This window comes from Manis pentadactyla, chromosome 5 (assembly GCF_030020395.1).
Source record: "Manis pentadactyla isolate mManPen7 chromosome 5, mManPen7.hap1, whole genome shotgun sequence".
Classification (NCBI taxonomy): domain Eukaryota; kingdom Metazoa; phylum Chordata; class Mammalia; order Pholidota; family Manidae; genus Manis; species Manis pentadactyla.
The window spans coordinates 56,482,747-56,506,773 of record NC_080023.1 but is presented as its reverse complement, the minus strand read 5'-3'; the positions used below and the strand labels follow the sequence as shown (position 1 = coordinate 56,506,773).

Sequence of the window (24,027 nt, the reverse complement as noted above, 5' to 3'; positions counted from 1 at the left end):
TTCATATTCTTCTTATTGTTATTGATTATGTCAGTTATAATGTGCCTAGGTTTAAATAAAATAATTATTATTTTCTGTCATGACAAAGGACTTAATGTTTACACATAAGAGCTGTGGGAGGAATGGAGCCTTGGGCTCCTGAGAAAAGAGACAAAAGCATGAGACAGGCTCCCCTGAGTATGGTGAAATAGAACCATAGGCATTATTTCAAACTTCAACAAACACATTGAATTTTACACCATATCTGTAAGCAGATAAACAGTACTACATGTTGTTTTAAAAGAAGCAGGCATATTTCTATTCATGAACATTTGAAAATAATGAAAATTCATGAAGTCCCTTTAATGTGCAGGTTTAATAATCTATGTTTGAGGCCTTTCATCCATTATCTAAGGCTGAATGTGAGAGTGAAAGCAACCAAGTGAATATTATTAAAGATCATGAGGAAAAGAAAATTAGGTCATGAAATCAAAGACTTTCACATAGCTTAATTGAATAATAGGAAGCTATGGGGTAAATGGAAGTTTTCAAGCAGAATTTCCCACCTGGCCTTGATAGTAGTATGCATATAAGGACCTATTTGCACATCAATGTAATGTTTGCCACTCCACTGTGGTCCCTCTTGGCTGGCCTGGAGCAAGGGATGGAGAGAAAATTGCCATTCTATTCTCCTGGGGTGTAATTGGTCAGATGCCCATCAGTCAGTCACCAGACACCCACCCATGGAGTTCCTCCCTGAAGAAGCAGGGCTATGCGGAGCACACAACCTGGTTACAGGGATGGGGGAACTAGCTTGCTAATGGGGCCCGAGATGGAGGATTTGGGGGAGTTTTGTGAGAGAGACTGAGCCATGACAAATAAAAACTCTATCCCCTTTCCCTGGATTTCTTCATTATCAGCAGGTTCATAAAGAACTTGCCCAGGGTGGGGGACTACCTTCCTCCTGGAGCCACAGAAGAAGGTTGCAGTTGTTATATTTCTAATTCTACAAACATTCCTCTGGAAATTGATTTAAACTAGATGAAGGCAAATAGCTTGCCATGTTTTTAGGTAAGGAGTGTTGCTGAGGACAGATGCACAATAAAAATGATCAATTAGATAAAGTTCTGCACCAAAAGGAAATTAAAATATTCTGAATTTTTGCACAATAATGCTTTCATTGTGAATAAGGCTTTTGTGTCCATATGCATGGCAGGAAACACAGTTAAGGTCACTTTTGTTGGTATACCTTTCAAATTAGAAAAATAGTTTTATTTTATGCCAATTTTTTCTCTTTAGCATGACATATTTCTAACTCTTAAAAAAGTAGCAAATCCCTTGAAAACAAATTTGAACTGATAAGGTAAATTGTGAAAAGTCGTTTTATCGCAGGAGGAAGGGAACCTTACATTGCAGCTTCTTGCTGGAATAAACTGGAGGAGGCCCATCTGTGAGTCACCCCAGCTTCTGGCCTCAGAAAGAACTACTCCTTTTTGTGCTTCATTCCTATTTTAGCAAACTTCTGGCAACAAAACAGACAACATTTTGTGATGACAAATAGAGCAGTGGCCACACAGGCCAGCAGGAACCCAATCACATCCAGGGAGTGGTATTGGAACCAGGCGAGGTCATGGGAGGCTGGCCGCAGGTGCCTGGCTCCTTTGTGGCGCATGACAAACTCGATCCAGAAGACCGCTCGGTCGAGAGGTTTCATTGGCTGGTCATGATGAATTCTTGATAATTTCATAGCATTCTCTTTATATCTGCAGGGGAAATACAAAAATAGCAACATGGAAAGGAACTTAATTTGCCTAAGCATATCATCCCCATGGAAGGTTTTTGAAAAGTGTCTTATGAATGATTCAAAATAAGTGTTTTAAAATTACAGAAGTAGTACATTTTTAAATTGGGTTTGGCTTTCAAATTGGAATTTTCTGATTGACAATTAAAAAGTGAAGACAAAATTAAGATGGGATCGTTTAATCTTTTCTAGCAGAGGTAATGGTGAATGAGATGGTGAAAGTGCACTGTTATGATGGTCCTCATGGAGCATTTAACATGAATTGTGTTTTGATGGGTGAAGTGATTCTTCACCAATCCCTGTGCTTCCACTCTTCTCTTCTACCCCTTCTCCTTATTTTCCTTCCTGTAGACAGTAGGCTCTTTGAAATAGACATCAGATTATGATGCTCTTTGCTAAAGTTTCCATCTGACCTTTCATCACACTTAGAATAAATTCCAAATCTGTTCTTGGCCTACAGGACCTTACATGGGCAGACTCTGGCAACCTCTTCTCCTATCCTTTGGTTCACGCACACTCTCCTCTGGATTTTTTGGCCTTCTCACTATGCCACTCTGTGATGGCAAACCTACGCTTTCCTCTATTTGTGAATGCTTGTGGTCTATTTTTTTCTACTTGATTCTAGAGTTTTTAAAATGCATTCTTTTTTATATAATAAACATGTAAGTATGAAATACATAAGAAAAATGTACATAAGCCTAATTGCTCAAAATTTCAGAATTGATTAGAAAATAATTGTGAAGTGAATATACTAATGTTCCCATTATTCAGATATTGAAATAGGATGTCACAAGCTACCCAGAAGCACCCTGCTTTCCTTGATCCTTTTAATCACTACTATCTCCCCTGAATTAATGGGTGTCCTAAATTTTAGCACCATAAATTAGTTTCTTTTATTTATATTTTGGAATCATATAATAGTATTTATTTCCTTTTGTCTTTTGTGTGTTACCTGTTGGTTAATTCCATTGCTGTATAGTATTCCTTTGCCTGGCCATACGACCAATAATCTCTTGACTTAATGAACAACAGACATTTGTGGTAACAATTTTTTGGCCATTTTTACTAATTATTATTACTATACTAATTATTAATAAAAATATTACATACATTTTTTATTTACATTTTTTTACCGTTCTGTGTATGTATCTAGAAGTAGAGATGCTGAGAAAAAAGGCATCTTTATGATTACGATTTATTTATTAAACCTGAATGATGTAAGAGTATATTAATTTCTAAAATTTAGAGACGGCTTCGCTGTCTTTCTTTTTGATGATTTCAAAGTGAATTCTAGTAAGGTGGGCAATATATTCTTTCTGATTTGTATATTTCAAATTACTGAGTCTTGGTGTATGAACCAGCATATGGTCAATTCCAGTATCTCTTCCAATCTGGAAAAGTGTGTATTCTCTTTTGTTTTATCTATTTCTATGCCTATATACATCTCAAAGAGTTTACATTTTTAAATTGTGTTCTTCAAAACTTTCAGGTACTTATCCATTATTTTGTCATTTTTTCTATGTTTTTAAGGAAGGTGTTTAGATACTATTATAATTATACATTCATATACTAGTTTTTTCTTTTCTCAACTTTTGCTTTATATGGGGTTTTATTAGTAGATGTTACCAATGATAAATTACATTGCTTTGAAATATTTATCTATTTATTATCAAGAAAGATTTATTTTTATTTTTAGTAGTGCTTCTGCACTATTATGTCTGATATTATTATAGGTTGAACATCTTTCTATGTTTACTGGCTGAAATAGATCTTTTCCTAACTTTGTACTTATCATCTTCTACACTTCTATTTAAGCATATATTATAAACAGTATATACACCTTTTAAAATTGTATCTGACAATTTTAAATTCTCTTTAAATGATTTAGCCTGTTTAGATTCTATGTAAGTACTGACATATTTACATTTTCATTTACCAGTTTATTCTGTTTCTTTTTTATTTGTACACCTTCTTTGTATTTCTTTTCTATTATTTCTTGCCTATTTAAAAGTATTTTTATCTTCAATTATTTCATCATTTTCTTGATAATATACATTTTTTGAGTATTTCTTAAGTGTTAACTTCTAATACAATAAATGCTGATAGCAGTAATAAATGCTGAATTGAAGGTTGTCATGCTAGGCACTGCAGATTCTACCACCTTATTTTCCCATAATATAGAAGAGTTTACTACACATATTATCATATTTTAAAACTTTGATGCTTCAAAGGACACAATCAAGAAATTCAGAAACCAAACTATCCAGAATGAGGGAAAATATTAATAAATCATATATCTGATAAAATACTTGTATCCATAGTACACAAATAATTAACTTTATTCAAAAATAAGACCACCAAATTCAAAACTTGTCCAAGTATTGGAATAGACCTTTCTCTAAAGAGAATATATGAATGGCCAATAAGCAGATGAAAAGATGTTCAATATCCTTTGCTATAAGGGAGATGCAAATCAAGAACACAAGGAGAGACCACTCAACCCACTAGAATGGTCATAATAATAATAATAATAATAAAATAATAAAATAGATGATAACAAGTGTTGACAAAGTATGGATCTCTCATACAAAGCTGATGGGAATGTGAAATGGCACAACTTATTTTGACATCCTTTTGGCAGTTCCTCAAAGAGTTATCAAATATGACCTAGCAATTCTACTCATAGATATCCAGCCAAAAGAAATAAAACACATATGTTCACACAAAAATGCATATAACAATGTTCATAATAGCCACATGGTGAAACAGTCAAAATGTTCATGAACTGATAAATGGATAAATAAATGTAGCATACTCATACCCTAGAATATTATTCAGCAATACAGAACTACCACATGGGTGAAACTGTGAAACAACGTAAGTGAAAAGAAGCAGTTGCAAAATACCATATATTTTTGTTTCCATTTGTATGAAATGTTCAGAATACGGTAATTTATAACTGTTAGAAAGTATAGTAATGGTTGGCTAAGACTGGAAGAATGGAGAGTGACTTCTAAGGAACATGAGATATCTTTTTGGACTGATGAAAATGTCCCAAATTTAGATTATGATGATGGTTTTACAACTTTGTAACACACAACATATGTCATACATAAACATGGAGTTTTATGGTATGTAAATTACATATCACTATAAAATACATTAAAATAATGATAAAAGTTACTCAGCAAAAAAGATTTATAATTTCATAAAGTTTTGGTATTGAATTGGAACATTTTATATAACTTCAAGTTCTTCATTTTTTCATTCTGGATTCTATATTTTTAAAAATGTTTCTTTTTACAATTACATGTATAACTTCTGCATTTGTTTATGTAGAAAATTGTTGTACACATTGGGTACTCATTAAATCATGGGCTTAACATGCAACTTTGAAATAAATGTCTTGTTGAAAATAAAAGCAGATTTAAGATGGGTGAAATCATGTTGAAAGTTTCAAAATTCGCCTCTTAAATATGAGATGAAACTCATGCTCACTCTTGACAAAATAACCTGGCTATATATATTATGTATTTTTAAAAATTGTGATACTCACAAAGGGTCATCAATGACTCTCTTCAATGCATGGAGCAAATCTGTACTAGACAGTGTACCCAAATCCAGTCTGACAGCTGCTCCTTTGACCTCCAAGTGAGCGATGTTATCAGGTTGATCTCCAAACAAAGGAATACCCACCATCGGGATCCCATGATAGATTGCCTCATAGATGCCATTGGCTCCACCATGAGTTATGAAGGCTTTAGTCTTTGGATGACCTAGGATTAGGTGAATTTCAGCAAATCATTAATTATGAATCTTATAAATAAAATGAGACTTGGACAATAGAAGGCACTGAAAGAGACAGTGTGTTCTAGATCATAGGTTTTTATACAGAGTAAAGTGCATTAAAATGTTTTTCAGATCTCAGAACAAGAAGCATGAAAGTCTACTGGAGGATAATTGAAGATTTGTGTGGTACTTGTGACTTAAAAATGAATAAAAGATTGCAGTGGACAAATTCAAAGAGAACATTTCAGATATAAGAAATGTGCAGGGAAAAAAGAAGATGGCATATTTGGAAATATTCTCTTAAAGAAATAGTGAAGCCACTGAGTCTGACATACAGGGTATCAAAGCAGCTGGGAAAGTGAGAGTGATGGCTCTGGAATCAGAGGAAGGAAAAGTTGCACTTTAATCTGAAATGTTACTTCTTCATGAAGATTATAGATATTTTCCTATAGGAAATGGAGAATCAAGAATAGTAAAGGAGGCTTTTATTTTTCATGACCCTAAATTTCCACATAGAAGGGGAAAGGATAGCCATAATGTGGGAGAACTAGGAGTCAGGGCAAAGATCCAAGTAACTATTGAAAAGTTCTCTGATCCTATCCAGACTTATCAAGAAACAGAGTCCACACACATAAACAGAATCAGAAATGAGAAAGGAAAAATCACTACAGACACCACAGAAATACAAAGAATTATGAGAGAATACTATGAAAATTATATGCTAAAAAAACTGGATAACCTAGAAGAAATAGAAAACTTTCTAGAAAAATACAACCTTCCAAGGCTGACCCAGGAAGAAACAGAAAATCTGAATAGGCCAACTACCAGCAAGGGAATTAAATTAGTAATCAAAAACCTACATAAGAAAAAAAAAACCCTGTACCAGATGGTTTCACTGCTGAATTTTATCAAAATTTAGTGAAGACCTAATACCCAGCCTCCTTAAAGTTTTCCAAAAAGTAGAAGAGGTGGTTATACTCTCAAACTCATTCTACGAGGCCAGCATCACTCTAATACCAAAATCAGGCAAAGATACCACACTCAAAAAAGAAAATTATAGACCAAAATCCCTGATGAACATAGATGTAAAAATACTGAGCAAAATATTAGCAAACTGAATTCAAAAATATATCAAAAAGTTCATCCATCATTATCAACTGGATTTATTCCAGGGAGAGAAGGATGGCACAGCATTCAAAAATACATCAACATCATCCACCACATCAACAAAAAGAAGGATACAAACCACATGATCATCTCCATAGATGCTGAAAAAGCATTTGTCAAAATTTAACATTCATTCATGATAAAAACTCTCAACAAAATGGGTATAGAGGGCAAGTACCTCAACATAATAAAGGCCATATATGACAAACCCACAGCCAACATTATACTTAGCAGTGAGAAGCTGAAAGCTTTTCCCTTAAGATCGGGAATAAGACAAGAATGCCCACTCTCCCCACTTTTATTCAATATAGTTCTGGAGGTCCTAGCCATGGTAAACAGACAACACACAGAAATAAAAGGCATCCAGATTGGCAAGGAAGAAGTTAAACTGTCCGTTTGCAGATGACATGATAATGTACATAAAAATCCTAAAGACTCCATCCAAAGCTACTAGAACTAATATCAAATTCAAAAACGTTGTGGGATACAAAATTAATACACAGAAATCTGTTGCATTCCTATACACTAACAATGAGCTAGCAGAAAGAGAAATCAGGAAAACAATTTCATTCACAGTTGCATCAAAAAGAATAAACTACCTAGGAATAAACCTAACCAAGAAAGTGAAAGAACTATACTCTGAAAACTGCAAGACGGTCATTAGATAAAGAACATAACCAATAAATGGAAACACATCCTGTGCTCATGGATAGGAAGAATTAATATTGTCAAAATGGCCATCCTGTCTAAAGCAATCAACAGATTCAATCATCATACCAATAGCATTCTTCAATGAACTGGATCAAATAGTTCTAAAATTCATATAGGACCACAAAAGACCCCAAACAGCCAAAGTAATCCTGAGAAGGAACAATAAAGGGGGGGGAGATTACGCGCCCAGACCTCAAGCTACTAAACCTACAGTGATCAAGACAATTTGGTACTGGCATAAGAACAGACCCAGAGACCAAAAGAACAGACTATAGAGCCCAGATATAAATCCAAGCATATATGGTAAATTAATAAATGATTCAGGTCCGTGGATATACAATGGGGAAAATGACAGCCTCTTCAACAAGCTGATTTTGGCGAAACTGGACAGCTATATGCAAGAGAATGAAACTGGATTATTGTCTAACCCTGTACAAGAAAGTAAACTCAAAATGGATCAAAGACCTGAATGTAAGTCATGAAACCATGAAACTCTTAGAAGAAAATATAGGCAAAAATGTCTTGAATATTAACATGAGCAACTTTTTCCTGAACGCATCTCCTCAGGCAAGGAAACAAAATAAAAATGAACAAATGGGACTACATAATGCTAAAATGCTTCTGTACAGCAAAGGATACTATCAGCAGAACGAAAAGGCATGCTACAGTATGGGACAATATATTTGTAAATGACATATCCAGCAAGAGGTTAACATCCAAAATATATAAAGAATGCACATGCCTCAACATCCAAAGAGCAAATAACCCTATTAAAAAATGGGCAGAGTTGCTGAACAGACAGTTCTCCAAAGAAGAATTTCAGATGGCCAACAGGCACATGAAAAGATGCTCCACATCACTAATTATCAGGGAAATCCAAATTAAAACCACAATGAGATATTACCTCACACCAGTTAGGATTCCCAACATCGAAAAGAATAGGAACCGCAAATGCTGATGAGGATGTGGAGAAAGCGGAACCCTCCTACACTGCTAGTGGCAATGTAAACCAATTCAAACATTGTGGAAAGCGGTATGGAGGTTCCTCAAAAAACTAAAAGTAGAAATATCATTTGACCCAGGAATTCCACTCCTAGGAATTTACCCTAAGAATGCAGTTTCCCAGTTTCCAAAAGACATATGCACCTGTATGTTTATCGGAGCACCGTTTACAATAGCCAAGAAATAGAATCAACCTAAGTGCCAATCAGTAGGTGAATGGATAAAGAAGATGTGATATATGTACATGATGGAGTATTATTCAGCAATAAGAAGAAAACAAATCCTACCATTTGCAACAACATGAATAGAGCTAGAGGGTATTATGCTCAGTGAAATAAGCCAGGAGGAGAAAGACAAGTACCAAATGATTTCATTCATCTGTGGAGCATAAGAACAAAGCTAAAACTGAAGGAGCAATACAGCAGCAGACTGAAAGAACTCCAGAATGGAATGACAGTTGCCAAAGAGAAAGGCACTGGGGGTTGGGAGGGAAGGGAGGGAGAAGGGAAATAAGGCGCATGATGATTAGCACACATAATGTTTGGGTGGGCATGGGGAAGGCACTATAGCACAGACAAGACAAGTAGTGACTCCATAGCATCTTACTACACTGATGGATAGTGACTGTAATGGGGTATGTGGTGGGGACTTGATAATGGGGGAAATCTTGTAACCACAGTCTTGCTCATGTAATTGTATATTAATGATACCAAAATAAATGAAATAAATAAATTCTCTGTGAGAAATAATTACACTTGAAATAAAGGTACTGTGTTTCTGGCCATAAGGAGACAGTATAATTAATGAGACTGTATAATAAATGACAACTGTTATAGCTTATCCTTTTCCCCCTAGGACTGCAAAACAAATATATGGAAGTTAAGTTTTGTTTTTGAGTTTTTCAATAATTAATGCCCAGTAAATTTGTTCCCTGGTGAACTATTATCACTGGGTGAAGTTACTCTCATTTCAGAGTTTGTTTTCAATTCTTACCAAGTACATCATTCTGGGGGATCCACTTATACAGCCGAGTATTCTGCCCTAAGGTATCTGGTGTTTTGCCATCAAATCTCCACAGAACCTGTTCAAGTAAAGAAAATAACCATATTCTATGAGGAAAACATAGAAGGTATAGCATGTGAAAATTCTAAGGAAATTAAGAGATAACCTAGTTAAATACCTTTCATAGATACATAAGTGATAAGGACAAGTGATGTTAAAAATGAGAACTATAAAATACTGGTATAATAGGAATACCCACAATTTGCATTCTTATTTTGTATTCAGTCAGGTTATGAATGCAATCATGATGTTTCACACACAGAGGTTAGGCAACTGAGATTATCAATGAGAAATCAAAGCATTTAAGACATTTTTAGGTAGTCATTATAATTGTAGTGCAAAAAAGAAGTAAGTCATTATCTATACATGTATTTTATCTTTTTATTTTAATTGATTTTATCTTTCAATGTAACAATACTTTTTAGTGTAACACACAGAAAAGAGTTTACTTATATCCATTTATACCATAAGTTATTTTATTAGTTTTACATTTCTTAATTTACAAAAAGACTAATTTATGGAATCTGCTTCTTCTGAGAAATAAACAATTCTGTTTATTAATAATTTGTTAACATAGATAATTTCTCCATAGTGAGTGCATCTAACTTCTTCTTGATAATTGTTAGGCACTATTTGCAAGAAAAATTTATAAAGGTGGTTATTTACATGAATCCAGAGTATCATTACTATTTCTAGGTGTGGAAATTATGCAAATGGAGAGATTAATAGAGCCTGTCAGTACTTCATATACAACAATACAACGGTTGCAAAAAATCCAAAGTTGTGGTGATGGTAAAGTTCATTCAACTGACTGTTCACACTTCAGTCATGTACTACAAAGCACTGACAATGCTGATGAATCTGGAACCTAAATCCAAGTAATTTCCATGCCCTGCACCAAAATAGATTCTATCTGTGGAGTTCCCCAGTGATCCTCATAAACTGATTTATAATTTACAGTCGTAATACATATTTGCTATATGAATGTTCAAGTAACTTCATATTCTCAGCAGAAAATTAGCACAGGTGATAAGGAAAAGCTGTTTCAGTTAGGATAATAAAAAATAGGTCACAAATACCCCAGTAGAGCAGGTATAGCCTATACATCAGAAAACAATATACTACTGTGTTTTATGGAGAGTGGACATCTGAAACTTTCCCTTGTTAAGCTTGCTTCTGGTTGACTCCATCATATATTCTCTTATTCCTCAAATGGAGGAGTTGTTATTCTGATAGGTTAAAAGCAGAGTCCTTTCCAGGGCCACATGTTATTAAGCATCAGGTCACCTTGAGGGTGGACCTACTTCCCTCCTCATTTACTTTCTCCCTTCCCTCTGTATAGGGCCGAGTCCATCAGGGCATGTCAGTTTTCCTCTCCTGAATCAGAGTGGCTGGATGGTTCCCTAATGCAGCTTGGTGAGCCCTGGTCATCCTTTCCTGAATAGAACCCTGAAAAGCACACTAAATAGGCCTATTTCAAAATTTAGGGAAAATAAGAGAGGCCGGGATGACCTGGCAAACCTAAACTGCATGATGCCTTTCAGACTTTATCATTTTGTGCTTAATGTCACTGCTAAGATTTAACATCTTTCTGGGTACTTCTGTAGTGGGTACGCAACCCTCAGGAATCCTGAAGGGAAAAGAGACAAATGATAGGATAGAATTTGGTAGTATCTGTACCTGCCTACAATACTTTTATAGAAGCAAAACTTCACACTGCAACTCTGAAATATGTAATTTTGGGGATCATAATGCTAATGCCAATGCTATTGTCAAAAACACCCTCAAGACTACTTTGGCGCCTGTCATGAATATATCAGTTTGACCTCATACCTGACATGAACTGGAGCTATCATAAGGTTGAGGTGGCATGCAGGAAATTTCTGTAAGGAGGCCCTTTACAGAGTTGAACAGACTCATTAGTAGTTGCACACTATTAAGGCCCATTACTAACCTTTTGTGGAATCTGGGCAAGGGCTGACGCAATCACATTGGCTCGCTCTTCTGACATGTTACTGACCATTGACCCCAGAGTAAACAGCACAATACCGTTTTCCCCTGAGCTCTGGACAAACTGTTCCATTTCCTGCAGAAAAAGCATTGGTTCCATCACAGAAGAGCAACGGCATAGCAAACACTATTGAAAGGACGGCTAGAAACAACTAAAGAGAGAAACCCAGTGTAATCAGGAATTTTTGGAGAGGTACCTGCTTTTTTAAAATTCTGGTAGAAAAACAAGGACATAACACTTACCTTGCTAACTATTCCTAAGTATACGGTTCAGTAATGTGTGCATTGACATTGTTGGGGAATCAATGTACAAACCTTTTACATCTTGCTAAACTAGGACTGTATATCATTATATAAAAATCTCCCATTTTCCCCTTCACCATCCCTGGCAACCATCATTCTAGTCTCTGTTTTTATGAATTTGTGCGGTGTGGATACCTCCTATAAGTGGAAACATGCAGATTTGTCTTTTTTGTGAGTGGCGCATTCCCCTCAGCATGATGTTCTCAAGCTTTTCCATGTGGAACCATGGAATTTCCTTCTACTTTATGGCTGAGCAAAATCCCATTGTGTGTAAATACCACATTTTGTTTATTGAACCATCTGTCAATTGACACCTGGGTTGCTTCTACATTTTGGCTCGTGTGAATAGTGCTGCTATAAAATGGGTGTGCAAATATCTTATTGATATCCTGATTTTAATTATTTCAGGTGTATACCAAGATATGGAATTCCTGGGCTGAATGGTAATTCTAGTTTTAATTTTTTTGAGGAAGCTCACTTATGTTTTCAGTACTGTATTTTTTTTAAATGGATCTAACCCTTCAATTCCTTTGAAAAGATGTATGCAATATGAGGTTGATTTCCACTATTATATATACTTTTTCAAGAGTGTATGTGCATGTATAAGTAAGAATGAATTAGAGGCAGCACACAGTACTGGGAAGTTTATATTATTAGACAGTATTATACCAAGACTATTCATTTATACTACTACTAATTACTACTATAGATTGTTGGGAGGAGGCCATGAAGCAGAATCTTGTTTATTCCAGGCAGGTTTTCTGGTTAATTACTTTAGTTTGGCCATTAGTATTTTATTTCCCTATGAGCACTAAGCATTGTGATTGGGATGACTTAATACAGTTTTCTTTCAGTTATATAATTCAAATCTACACTTCATAAGAATTTCCCAAACACTCCCTCTAAATCATTTAATAGCTAGAGGTTGAGAATTATTGATAGTAAGGAGTCCGGTATAGTTTTCCAATTTCCACAAAATAGCCTAAACGTCCTACTTATAATACAATTACGTGTGTGTGTATGTGTGTGTGTATTTCCTTTGTTAAATATGACTTCTTTTATGGTGAAATCATATTGTAAAATTGATGGTCTATAAGAATGTGTTATTCACTGCACAATGCTTCACACTGCATCTCTTCAATATATATATTTTTGTGAACCACAATGTTAATACCAGAGTTATTGTCAGTCATAAACATCTTGTCTACCATGTTAGCACCTGCTATGCATGTTTTAGTTGGAGATCACACCTGAGATAAATTGGAGCTATCGTAATGGTTGAGGTGTCAGGCAGGAAGTTTCTGTCAAAAGTTAAAGACAAGGAGAAAATCTTGAAAATAGGAAAAGAAAAACAACTTGGTATATACAAAGTAACCACCATAAAACTATCAGAAGATTTTTCAGCAGAAACTTTTCAGCCTAAATGAGACTGGCATGATAGATTCGATAGACTAGAAGAAGAAAATTGCCAATGAAGAATGCTCTGCCCACAAACATTCTTTCATAATTGAAAGTGAAAGAAAGGGACTCCAGATAAGCAGAAGCTGAAGAAGTTTACCCACACAGTCTCACAAGAAATGTTAAATGTAGTTCTTCAAGCTGAAATGAAAATATATTAGTTAATAACAGGAAAATTATGAAAGTGTCAACCTCACTGGTAAAGTAAATATATAGTTAAATTCAAAAAAATGTAATGGTAGTGGGTAAATCATTCATAACTCTACGATTAAGGTTAAAAGACAAAAATATTATAAAATCACTACAATAAACTTTTAATGGATATGAGTTAAAGCATAAATTTTAACAAAAACATAAACGTGTGTGGAGTAGAGTAAAAATGTAGAGTTTTAGTATGCCTTTGAAATTAGTCATTATTGGCTTAAAATATTTTTTATATTTTTATAGATAAAAGATGTTTTATGTAAGCCTCATGACAACAATAGGGCAAGAAACTATACTAGATACACAAAAGATAAAGAAAAAGGAACTTAAGTATTCCACTACAAAAATCATCAAATCACTAAGGAAGAGAGCAAGAGAAGAAGGAAAAAAGAAATTATAAAACAGCAGGAAAAGACTGAGCAAAATGACAATAGTAAGTACATACCTATCAATAATTACTTTAAATGTAAATGGACTAAACTATCTAATCAAAATACATAGAATGACTGAATGACTAAAAATCATGGTCCCAATTATGTGCTGCCTCATTTCAGTGCTGACACACACAGACTGAAAGTGAAGGAAAGGGAAAATGTATTTCACTAAAATGGAAGCCAAAAGAAATTAAGACTAACAATACTTACATCAGTGTGAGAATGGTCACAAAAGACAAAGGAATTCATATATAATGATAAGAGGGTCAATCTAACAAGAGGTATTACATTTGTAAATATTTAAATACCTAAAACAGGCAAACCTAAATATAAAGCAAATAGTAACAGACCTGCAGAGAGATAGACAGCAATACCATCATGGTAGGAGACTTAATACTCCACTTTCAACAAAAGGTAGATCATCCAGACATAAAATCAATATGGAAGCATTAGTCTTTAGCTACATTAGAGCAGAAGGACTTGACAGATATTTACAGACCATTCTATCTAACCATAGCAGAATACCCATCCTCCTCAAGCACACATGGAACATTCTCAAGGATAGAGCATAAGTTAGTTGACAAGTCTTAATAAATTTTAGAATATTGAAATCATACCAATTATCTATTCTGAGAACAATAATGTAAAATTAGAAATAAATTACAATAAAAACCTGGGAAATTGCAAAATTTGGTGGAGACCAACCAAATACTACTGAACAACCAATTGGTCAAAGAATAAATCAAAGAGAAAAAAAATATCTTGAGTCAGATAATAATGCAAATAAAACATAACAAACTTTATGGGATGCAGAAAAAGCAATTCTAAGAGGAATGTTTACAATGATTCAATAAGAAAAAGAAAGATCTCAAATAAAAAACCTAAATTTACATTCAAGGAACTAGAAAGAGAAGTACAAACTAAGCCCAAAGTTAGAAGGAAGGAAATAACAAGTATCACAAATGAAGTAGAGACTAAAAACACAATAGAAAATATTCCTGCAACTAAGTGCATTTATTTTGAAAAGATAAACAAAATACACAAACCTTTAGCTAGACATACTAGAAAACAAAGAGGACTCGAATTAAATTTCAAATTAGAGAAAAGATATCACAACTGATATGACAGAAATACAAAGAATTAGAGACATAAGAGACTGCTAAAAACAATTATATACCAACAAATCTGACAATCTAGTAAAGTAGATAAATTCTTAGAAATATACAGCCGACAAAGACTGAATCATAAAGAAATAGAAAATTTGAACAGAGTATTAATAGTAAAGTGAGTGAATCAGTAACAAAAAATCTTGCAACAGAGAAAATTCCACAGCCAGATAACTTCATGATGAATTCAACAAATACTCAAATAACAATTCGTACCAATCCTTTTCAAAAAGTTTTTACAAAAAATAAAAGGGGAGGTAAAAGGATTATTCACTCTGTCTGAGTGGGATATATTTATTCCAGGCATGCAAGGATGGTTCAGGACCCATATATCAATAAATGTGATACACCATGTTAATAGAATGAAGGATAAAAATCACATCATCTCAATAGAGGCAGAAAAAGCACTGGACAAAATCCAACATCCACTCAAGATGAAATCTCTAAACAACCTGGATTTAGAGGCAACCTACCTCATCACAATAAAGTCCATATAAGAAAAGCCCACATCCAACACCACAAAAGAAGTTGAAAGTTGTTCTTCTAAGTTCAGGAACAAGATAAGGATGCCCACTATGGCAGTTTTATTCAATATACAACTGAGACCCAAAACAGAGCTATTAGGTAAGAAAAAGAAATAAAAGGCATCCGAATTGGAAAGGATCAAGTAAAATGGTCTCTATTTACAAACATGATATTAAATATATAAAACCCTAAAGACTTCACCAAACTCTGTTAGAATTAATGAAAACAAATTCAGTGAGGTTCCAGGATACAAAGTCAATACACAAAATTCCATTGAATATTTATACACTAACAATGAATTATCAGAAAGGAAAAAAGCCTTTCTGGCAATGAAAGCTAAATGAACAGGTAGGACTATCTCAAGCTAAAACCTTCTGCACAGAAAAGGAAATTTTGAAAAAAATTAAAAGACAACCTACAGAAGGGAGACAATATTTGGAAATCATATATCTGATATCGGTTAATAGTCAAACTATATAAAGAACCCAAAAAAATAACACCAAATAATACAGTTGAAAAATAGGTGGAGGAAATGAATAGACATTTTCCAAGGAAGACATGTAATGGATAACAGGTACATGAAAAGGGCTTAACATACCTAATCATAAGGGAAATGAAAATCAAAACCACAGAGATAATACTTCACACTTGTTAGAATGCCTATCATCAAAAAAGAAACAAGATAACAATTTTGCTGAGAATGTGGAGAGAAGGAAACTCCAGTGCACTATTGGTGGGAATGTAAATTGGTGCAGGTATTACAAAAAACAGTATGGACTTTCCTAAAAAATTAAAATAAAAACTAACATATTATCCAGTCATCCCACGTTCGGGTATCCAAAGGAAATGAAAACAGGATATAGAAGAGATATATGCATTCCCATGTTTATTGAAACATTAGCAAAACAGACAAGATATGGCTAATATAAACCAAAATGACTGTAAATGAATTATTGGATTAAGGAAATGTTATGTGATACACATACACACACACACATACACACACACCAACACACACACACACACACACACACACATACACACACACACACACACACAAAGGAATATTATTCAGCCATGAGAAAAAGAAAGAAATCATGGCTTTGGTGACAACACAGATGGACCTTGAAGGCATTATGCTAAGTTAAGTTGCCAGACAAAGACAAAAATTGCTTACTATTACTTATATGTGTAATCTTTACAAAAAAAGTCAGACTCAGAAAAAGAGAGAAGAAAAGTGGTTGCTTGGGACTGGAGGGTAAAGGAAATAAAAGGTTGATCAAAGATCACAAATTTTCATCTGCAATGTGAATAAGGTCTGGGTATATAATGTATAACCTGGTGAGTATTGTTGATAACACTGTATTATACAATTAAAATTTACTTGGGGTAAAACATATGTTCTCACACACATAAAAAAGGTAAATATGTGAGGTGATAGATGTTTTAATTAGCTACATGAGGGGAATCCCTTTACAGTAAGTAGGTAAATCAAATTACCATGATGTGCACTTAATATATCTTACAATTTTATATGTCATTAATACTTTAATAAAGCTGGAAAAAAACAATAGATTGATTCATTAGATTGAATAAAACATTTACTTATTTTACCTCAGGCTTTAGATATTGTGATAATTACCACATATAGGTAAACATTCTGTAGTTAAAATCAAACTGGACTAACCCTTGAATAAGATCTTAGATTTCTCTTGCTGTCAAATAAACATGATTAAGAGGCCATAAAATATTTTAATAAGGATGCCTGCTTTTAAAATGTCTTAAAGATACAATATCAATTTAAAACATGAGATTATTGCATTCTTCCATGAGGAACATAATCCTATATGCTAAAAGAATTGTTTGCATTTTTATACCATGGCAGTTTTCAGATATCAGTGGTCAAAATTATTTGCTATTTATTAAATATTCAGAATTTATGGTCCTTATAATATATGCAGTGTACATTTTCTCTGTGCTCATTTTGTTAGTCAGCTATGATGTTGAAAACCATGTTCCCCAGGAGAGCTTTATAGAGATTTTGTCCACATATGATATATAGTAGAAATTACCTGATTTAATAGGCTAAGCAATGCCTTTAATGCTGCAAGATGTCAGACCCTGGTATCTCAAATGAGGAATTGTTTAAGTGCTGGAATGACAGCAAAGAAATGTTAGGTTTTGTTGCAAACATTGTTGGGACACATATTCATATTGTTGAGGAGTGGTCTTTCTTTTAAGCCAGAATACTGAACGCCTCAAAGCAAATACAACAAAACAAAAAAGGAATCAGTTACCTCAGGCAGAGGTTTAGCAGGTTTGCAGTGGAGGCCTCCAACATACTGAAAATTGGGTAAGAGTGGGTGAGGGTAGTCAAAGTCCCAATAGGTTCGAATGAGCCATATATCAGCTTTCCTCATTAACTCATAAAGTGTAGTTGGTCTTCCTGAAAGGAAACAAACAAACAGAAGGTAAAGGAGATGAGAACAATGTAATGTGAATGCACTAGGGAACTTTAAGAAAGAAGTTTGGGATAACGAAGCCAAAAATGTTTAAAAGTACTGTGGTTTTAGCTAACATCATACTTAACAGCAAAGAGCTGAAAGCTCTTCCTCTAAGATCAGTAACAAGGTAAGGATGCCCATGCCCACCACTTTTATTCAACATAGCCCTGAAGGTTCTATCCATAGTAATTAGATAAGAAAAGAAATAAAGGCATACATACTGATCAGGAAAAAGTACAATTGTCATTATTTGCAGAGAATATGACATTATATATAGAAAACCCTGAAGACTCTACCAAAAGCCTACTAGAATTAATAAATGTATTTAGTAAAGTCTCAGGATACAAAATCAATATACAGAAATCTTTTGTGTTTCTATATACAAATAATAAACTAATTGAAAGAGAAATTGAGAAATCAGTCCCATTTTCAATCACATAAAAAATAACAAAATATATTGATTAAAATAAATTTAATCCAGGAGGTGAAAATGTGTATCCTAAAAACCATGACATTGATGAAATAAATTGAAGGCACAAATAAGTGGAAAGTTATTCCATACTCATGGATAGGAAAAATTACTATGGTTAAAATAGCCATACCTCCCTAAACAATCTACAGATTCTATGCAATTCCTATCAAAATACCAATGGCATTTGTCACAGAAATAGAGCAGATAATCCTAAAATTTGTATTGAACTACAAAAAAACCCCTAATTGATGAAGATTGAGAAAGAATAGTAGGTATCCTATGCCCTGATTTCAAATAATATTTCAAAGCCACATAATCAAAACAATATTGTGCTGTCACAAGAACAGATACATAGACCAGTGGAAAAGAATGGGAGCTCAGAAATAAATCCACACCTGTATAATCAATTAATATATGACAAAGAAGGCAAGAATATTACAATGGGGAAAAGATAGGCTCATCAGTAAATGGTATTGGGAAAACTGAGGGACTACATGCAAAAGCTGTAACTGGATTGCAGTCTTACATCATACACAAATACAAACTCTAAATAGATCAAAGATATATATACATAAATCCATATCAAAGACATGAATCCATAAATGTTCTAGAAGTAAACATAGGTAGTAAATCCTTGAACATCAGTGCTAGTAATGTTTTTCTGGCTACATCTCCCAGGCAAGGAACACAAAAGCAAAAATAAACAGGTGGAACTACATCAAACTAAAAAGTTCCTGTACAGTAAAGGAACCATCAACAAAATGAAAAGTCACCCTACTGTATGGGAGAATATATTTTCACACGATATATCCAATAAGTGGTTAATATTGAAAATATATACAGAACTAATATAACTCAACACCAAAGAAACAAATAATCTCACTAAAAAATGGGCAGAGGACCTGAATAGACATCTTCTGAAAGAAGAAACACAAATGGTGACAGACACTTGAAAAAATGCTCATCACTAATCACCAGGGAAATGCAAATCTAAACCAAAATGATATATCACCTCATTCCAGAATGGTTAATATCAACAAGGCAAGAAATTAGGAATGTTTTCAATGATGTGGATTAAAGGGAACCTCATTCACTCCAGGTGGGTTTACAAAGTGTTGCAACCACTATAGAAAGTGGTATGGAAGTTTCTCAAAAAACTAAAAATAGAAATACAAGCAATTCTACTTCTAGGAATTTATCTGAAGAAAACAAAAGCCCTAATCCTAAAAAATATATTAACTCCTATGTTCATTCCAAAAGATGGATGCAACCTGTATGTCCATCAGTAGATGAATGGATAAAAAACTGTGGCACACATACACAGTACAGTATTACTCTGCTACAAAAAATGAATGAAGCTGTGCCATTTGAAACAACATGGATGGGCCTAGTGTATGTTATGCTAAGTGAAATAAGTCAAAGAGAAATACTCCGTGATTTCACTTAGATGTGTAATATAAAAAACAAAGAAATGCACTAATGAGCAAAACAAAAATAGACTCATGGGCACAAAGAAAAAACTGGTAGTTGTGCGTGTAGGGGAGAGTGTGTGTGTGTGTAGGGGAATGGGTGAAATATGTGAAGGGGGAAAATTAGTGACAATGTTGATATCTTGGTCTCAGCAATGGTTACATGAGAGTATACACATGTCAGAATTCATCAAGCTGTATACTAAGACCTGTGCATTGTATTTGATATACTTAATATAAAATATATATAAATAAAATAAGACAAACACAAAAAATATGGCTTGATAACACACATATATTATAGAAATACATATTAAGATTTGCATGTTATATATATATATACACACATACATATATATACACACACACACAAGACAAAGATAAGGCACTTTCATCACAAATAGCAGCACATCAGTACATTCACAGTCATAAGCAGTTATTAAGTCTATGCCATATAGAATTAAACAGGCATTTGTTTATAAGTTACAAAACTAACACATCCAAATTTAAACAATTTCATCTCCTCAGTCAGTTAACCCCATCACACCCATGGAAACACCTTTCCCTAGAGTACTCAGTCTAGTTTCTACAGTTTAACAAGCTTTTTCCTTGATCCTAGGTTTTCCAAGAAAACTGTGAAGTTGTTTCCAAGAAAACTCTGGCTCACTTCTTTGTACCTATGACTGCACTGTTTCATGTTAGGAGCTTAATATTTGTTTATTAAATAAAAATATTTGCAAACAAAATGTGGAATAAAGTATGAAATTAGACAACCTTAATTTTGGCCTTACCCTTAAGTTTGTTCATTTTTTATTTAAAAGAGAGACAGTTTTAAAAACATAGACTAATAATGTATATGTTCACCTTCTGACAAGATTTTAGGCCTTAAAAACAGATGATTTGTAGGCATTTATGAATGAATGTGTAATAATCTCAAACCTCAAATTATAGACTACTGAGTCTGGGGTAGAGCTATTATATCTCTCCATTGTGAAAGAATCCTAATATGGCAGAACAGTTTAATCTTTAAATAAAGAAACTGAGAAAGAAAACGTGTAAGAATATTTTCAATGCTCTGTACTAGTGGTGCTAGCAAAATATAACTCCTCAATCTACATGTGTACTTTGATCAAGATTGTTAGTGAAATTTCTGGCACCTTTTCTTAAAGATGGAAAAAATATAATAAAAAGTACATGTCAGATAGGCACAGCACAGAGGACTTTTAGCACAGTGAAACTACTCTGTATGATATAATTGTCATACAGACAATTACAAAGAATGAGCTCTAATGTAAACTATGTACTTTGCATGCTAATGTGTCAGTGTAGATCCATCAGTCGTAACAATAGTACAACTCTGGTGGGAGATGTTGATAATGGGGGAGTCTATGCATGTGTTGGAAAAGGAGGTATATGGGAAATACGCACTCAGTACTGCTGTGAACTCAAAACTATTCTAAAAAGTAAAATATACAATGGCTAATAATTTTGATCCCATTTTTAATGAAAGGAGGATCAAATACCTAGATAAATTTTAAAAAGAAAAATTAAAGGATAATGCAAACAAAGAATGGATATGTAATTGCTTCAAGAAATTCTCAGGGCTTTGATTTGTGGATTTTGACTTCCTGGAACATCCTGTGCTAATAATGGACCCCAAGGTTCATACTGAACCTATGATATAAGCCTTCCCATAATATTTGTGAGATTGAAATATCATTTAAATTATAAAAGACAAATTCTTCTCACTTTCTATTTATACAAACTTACCTTCCAAGTCCCTAGGAAAATTGGAACTTCGTATTACCTACTAAAAGAATGACTTACCGAGTGTTTCGCTGTAAAACTGATTCCACCTCTTCTCATTAAATATTTGGAACCAAAAGTCAAAATAAAGCACATATATCATATTTTTCACCCTCTCTTTGAACGTCATTTTATCACTTAATTCTGAAAAAATAACAGGTACATAGGATGCAGGTAAAGGAAGTCCTCCACCGTACTTTTCAAATGTGTAGCCAGCAGAAGCGCGAATTGTGTACACTAAAGGTGTGTTGAGTAGCTGAGCCAGCAGCTCACCGCAGGGTCCAACGGCATCTGCAAGAATGACATCAAACCTTGATTCTTGCAGCCTTGTCATAAATTTTCTGTTTAAAACTACATCTCTACAGAGCTTTTCAATACAATCACTATATTTTACCCCAATTTCTTGCATTAGTGAAAAATATGTCCAAAATGTCTCTTTTGGAAGGTCATATGTCCATCTACTGACCATTTGTCCAAATAAATCCTCAAATTCAACCTTGGTTAAAGATGTAGGGAAAATCTCAAATTTAATTGCAGGTGATTTGGTGGGATCAACAAGAATGGAGGCTGAAGATGCCAGAACAACCACTTCATGGCCTCTGTGGGCAAGTTCATCCAGCATTGCCTTTATGTTGATCCAGTGGCTGTATTCTGTGGGCCACACCAGCACCTTTCCGCAGCTCCCAGAGCTGAAGCAACAAGCCAGCTGTAGCAGCAGAGGAACTGAAATCCATTTCATAGACATCCTGGTGGAGAACAACGTCTCTCTTCAAATTTCTGTCCCCTTGTAGTATTGTTGGTGCTTATATCAGAGATAAATCAATCAGGAAGTTAATATATAACTCTTCCTCCTCCAAGTAAATACATTATATGAACAGAGCATTTGGAGGGCAAGTAAAAAAAGCAAAAAAAGGTAGATGATCTTGCTTGTACATGAATGTGAGTCATGTTTGTGTTATTACTATAATTGACGCCATCTAGCTAAGAGTCAATGAACTTGAATATGCAAGTGATCTATCTTATGTAATATATTTTAGAAGTGTGTCAAGAATGCTGGCAAGTGAAATGTGATTGTCTGTGTTCTTCTTGAGAACTAGAGATAAGTAAGGATACAGCTGAATCAAAATGTCTTGGAAATGATGGTTCAAGAGATATTTGCTTTGTTTTGTTTATAAAAACTTTGATGACATGTAATTCATAAAATGTACAATTGCAAAATTTAAAGTGTACAATACAGTAGTTCACAGTAGCTTCACAGAATTATGCAACCACCATGGCAATCAATTTTATAGCACTTTCATAACTCCCGGAAGAAACTTTTACCCTGTGGACGAAAATCCCTTTTTCAGCATCTCCAGCCCTGGCCAACCTTTAATCTACTTTCTGTCTTAGAGTGTTGCCTAAACTGAACATATCATATAAATGAAGTTATACATTACATGCGTTTTTGTGACTGGCTACTTTACTTAGCAAAGTGTATTATTTTAAACATTTATCCTGGTATTATTGATATATAATTGATACATTAAGTATTTTAAGGTGAAAATGTGATGATTGTTTTCATTTACATATTGTGAAATTGCTATACAGTATGATTAGTTAACACAACCATCATGCCACCTAGTTAACATTTTTTATGATGAATTTTAATATTTATTCAGTAATCAACTTTCTAGTACGAAATACACTATTTTTAACTATAGTCATCATGGTGTACGTCAGATCAATGGAACTTACTCATCTTGAAACTGGATATTTGTGCCCTATCACTACCTTCATCCATTTCTTCCACTGTCTCAGCTCTAGCAATCACCAATCTACTCTGTTTTTATGAGTTTTTTTAATTCCACAATAATTGAGATCATACAATGTTTGTCCTTCTTTGTCCGACTTATTTCCTGAGCATAATGCCATCAGTGTCCAACCATATTGTCATAAATGGCATGAAGTCTTTCCTTTTTTATGACAGAATAATACTGCATTATGTATATCATTTTCTTGAAAAGGTAAATTCTTTCTATACCTAATTTACTCAGAGTTTTAATATGAAAGGACTTTGAAGTTTGTAAAGTGCTTCTTTCTGAATCTATTAAGATGATCATATGTTTTTCTTTTGATCTTTCATTCCGTTAATGGTGTGTATCACATTTATTGATTTGTTTCAT

The 24,027-nt window shown here is 33.9% G+C and overlaps 2 protein-coding genes across 2 annotated transcripts in view; both read right to left on the bottom strand.

The window, feature by feature from the left end:
• Positions 1-782: 782 nt before the first annotated feature.
• The window catches only part of LOC118928678 (UDP-glucuronosyltransferase 2B31-like), a 125,088-nt gene continuing 101,843 nt past the window's right edge, over positions 783-24,027 (bottom strand). The window contains exon 7 of the transcript XR_008997746.1: positions 783-932. The gene's annotated coding sequence lies outside the window, so the exon portion shown is untranslated. The remainder of the gene's footprint in view (positions 933-24,027) is intronic.
• On the bottom strand, positions 1,230-22,666 carry LOC118928679 (UDP-glucuronosyltransferase 2B31-like). The gene is made up of 6 exons (XM_036918143.2): positions 21,884-22,666; positions 17,909-18,057; positions 11,466-11,597; positions 9,443-9,530; positions 5,337-5,556; positions 1,230-1,742 (listed from the first exon to the last, which is right to left on the bottom strand). The coding sequence occupies exons 1-6, from the start codon at positions 22,605-22,607 to the stop codon at positions 1,463-1,465; spliced, it is 1,593 nt and encodes a 530-aa protein (XP_036774038.2). The 5' UTR covers positions 22,608-22,666; the 3' UTR covers positions 1,230-1,462.

Coding starts and splice junctions, on each gene's coding strand:
- LOC118928679 (XM_036918143.2), bottom strand. CDS start 22,607: ATGTCTATGAAATGGATTTCAGTTCCTCTGCTGCTACAGCTGGCTTGT. Junction 11,598..17,908: donor CTGCTAAACCTCTGCCTGAG/GTAACTGATTCC, acceptor CTTTTTCTGCAG/GAAATGGAACAGTTTGTCCA. Junction 1,743..5,336: donor AGAGTCATTGATGACCCTTT/GTGAGTATCACA, acceptor TTTCCCCTGCAG/ATATAAAGAGAATGCTATGA.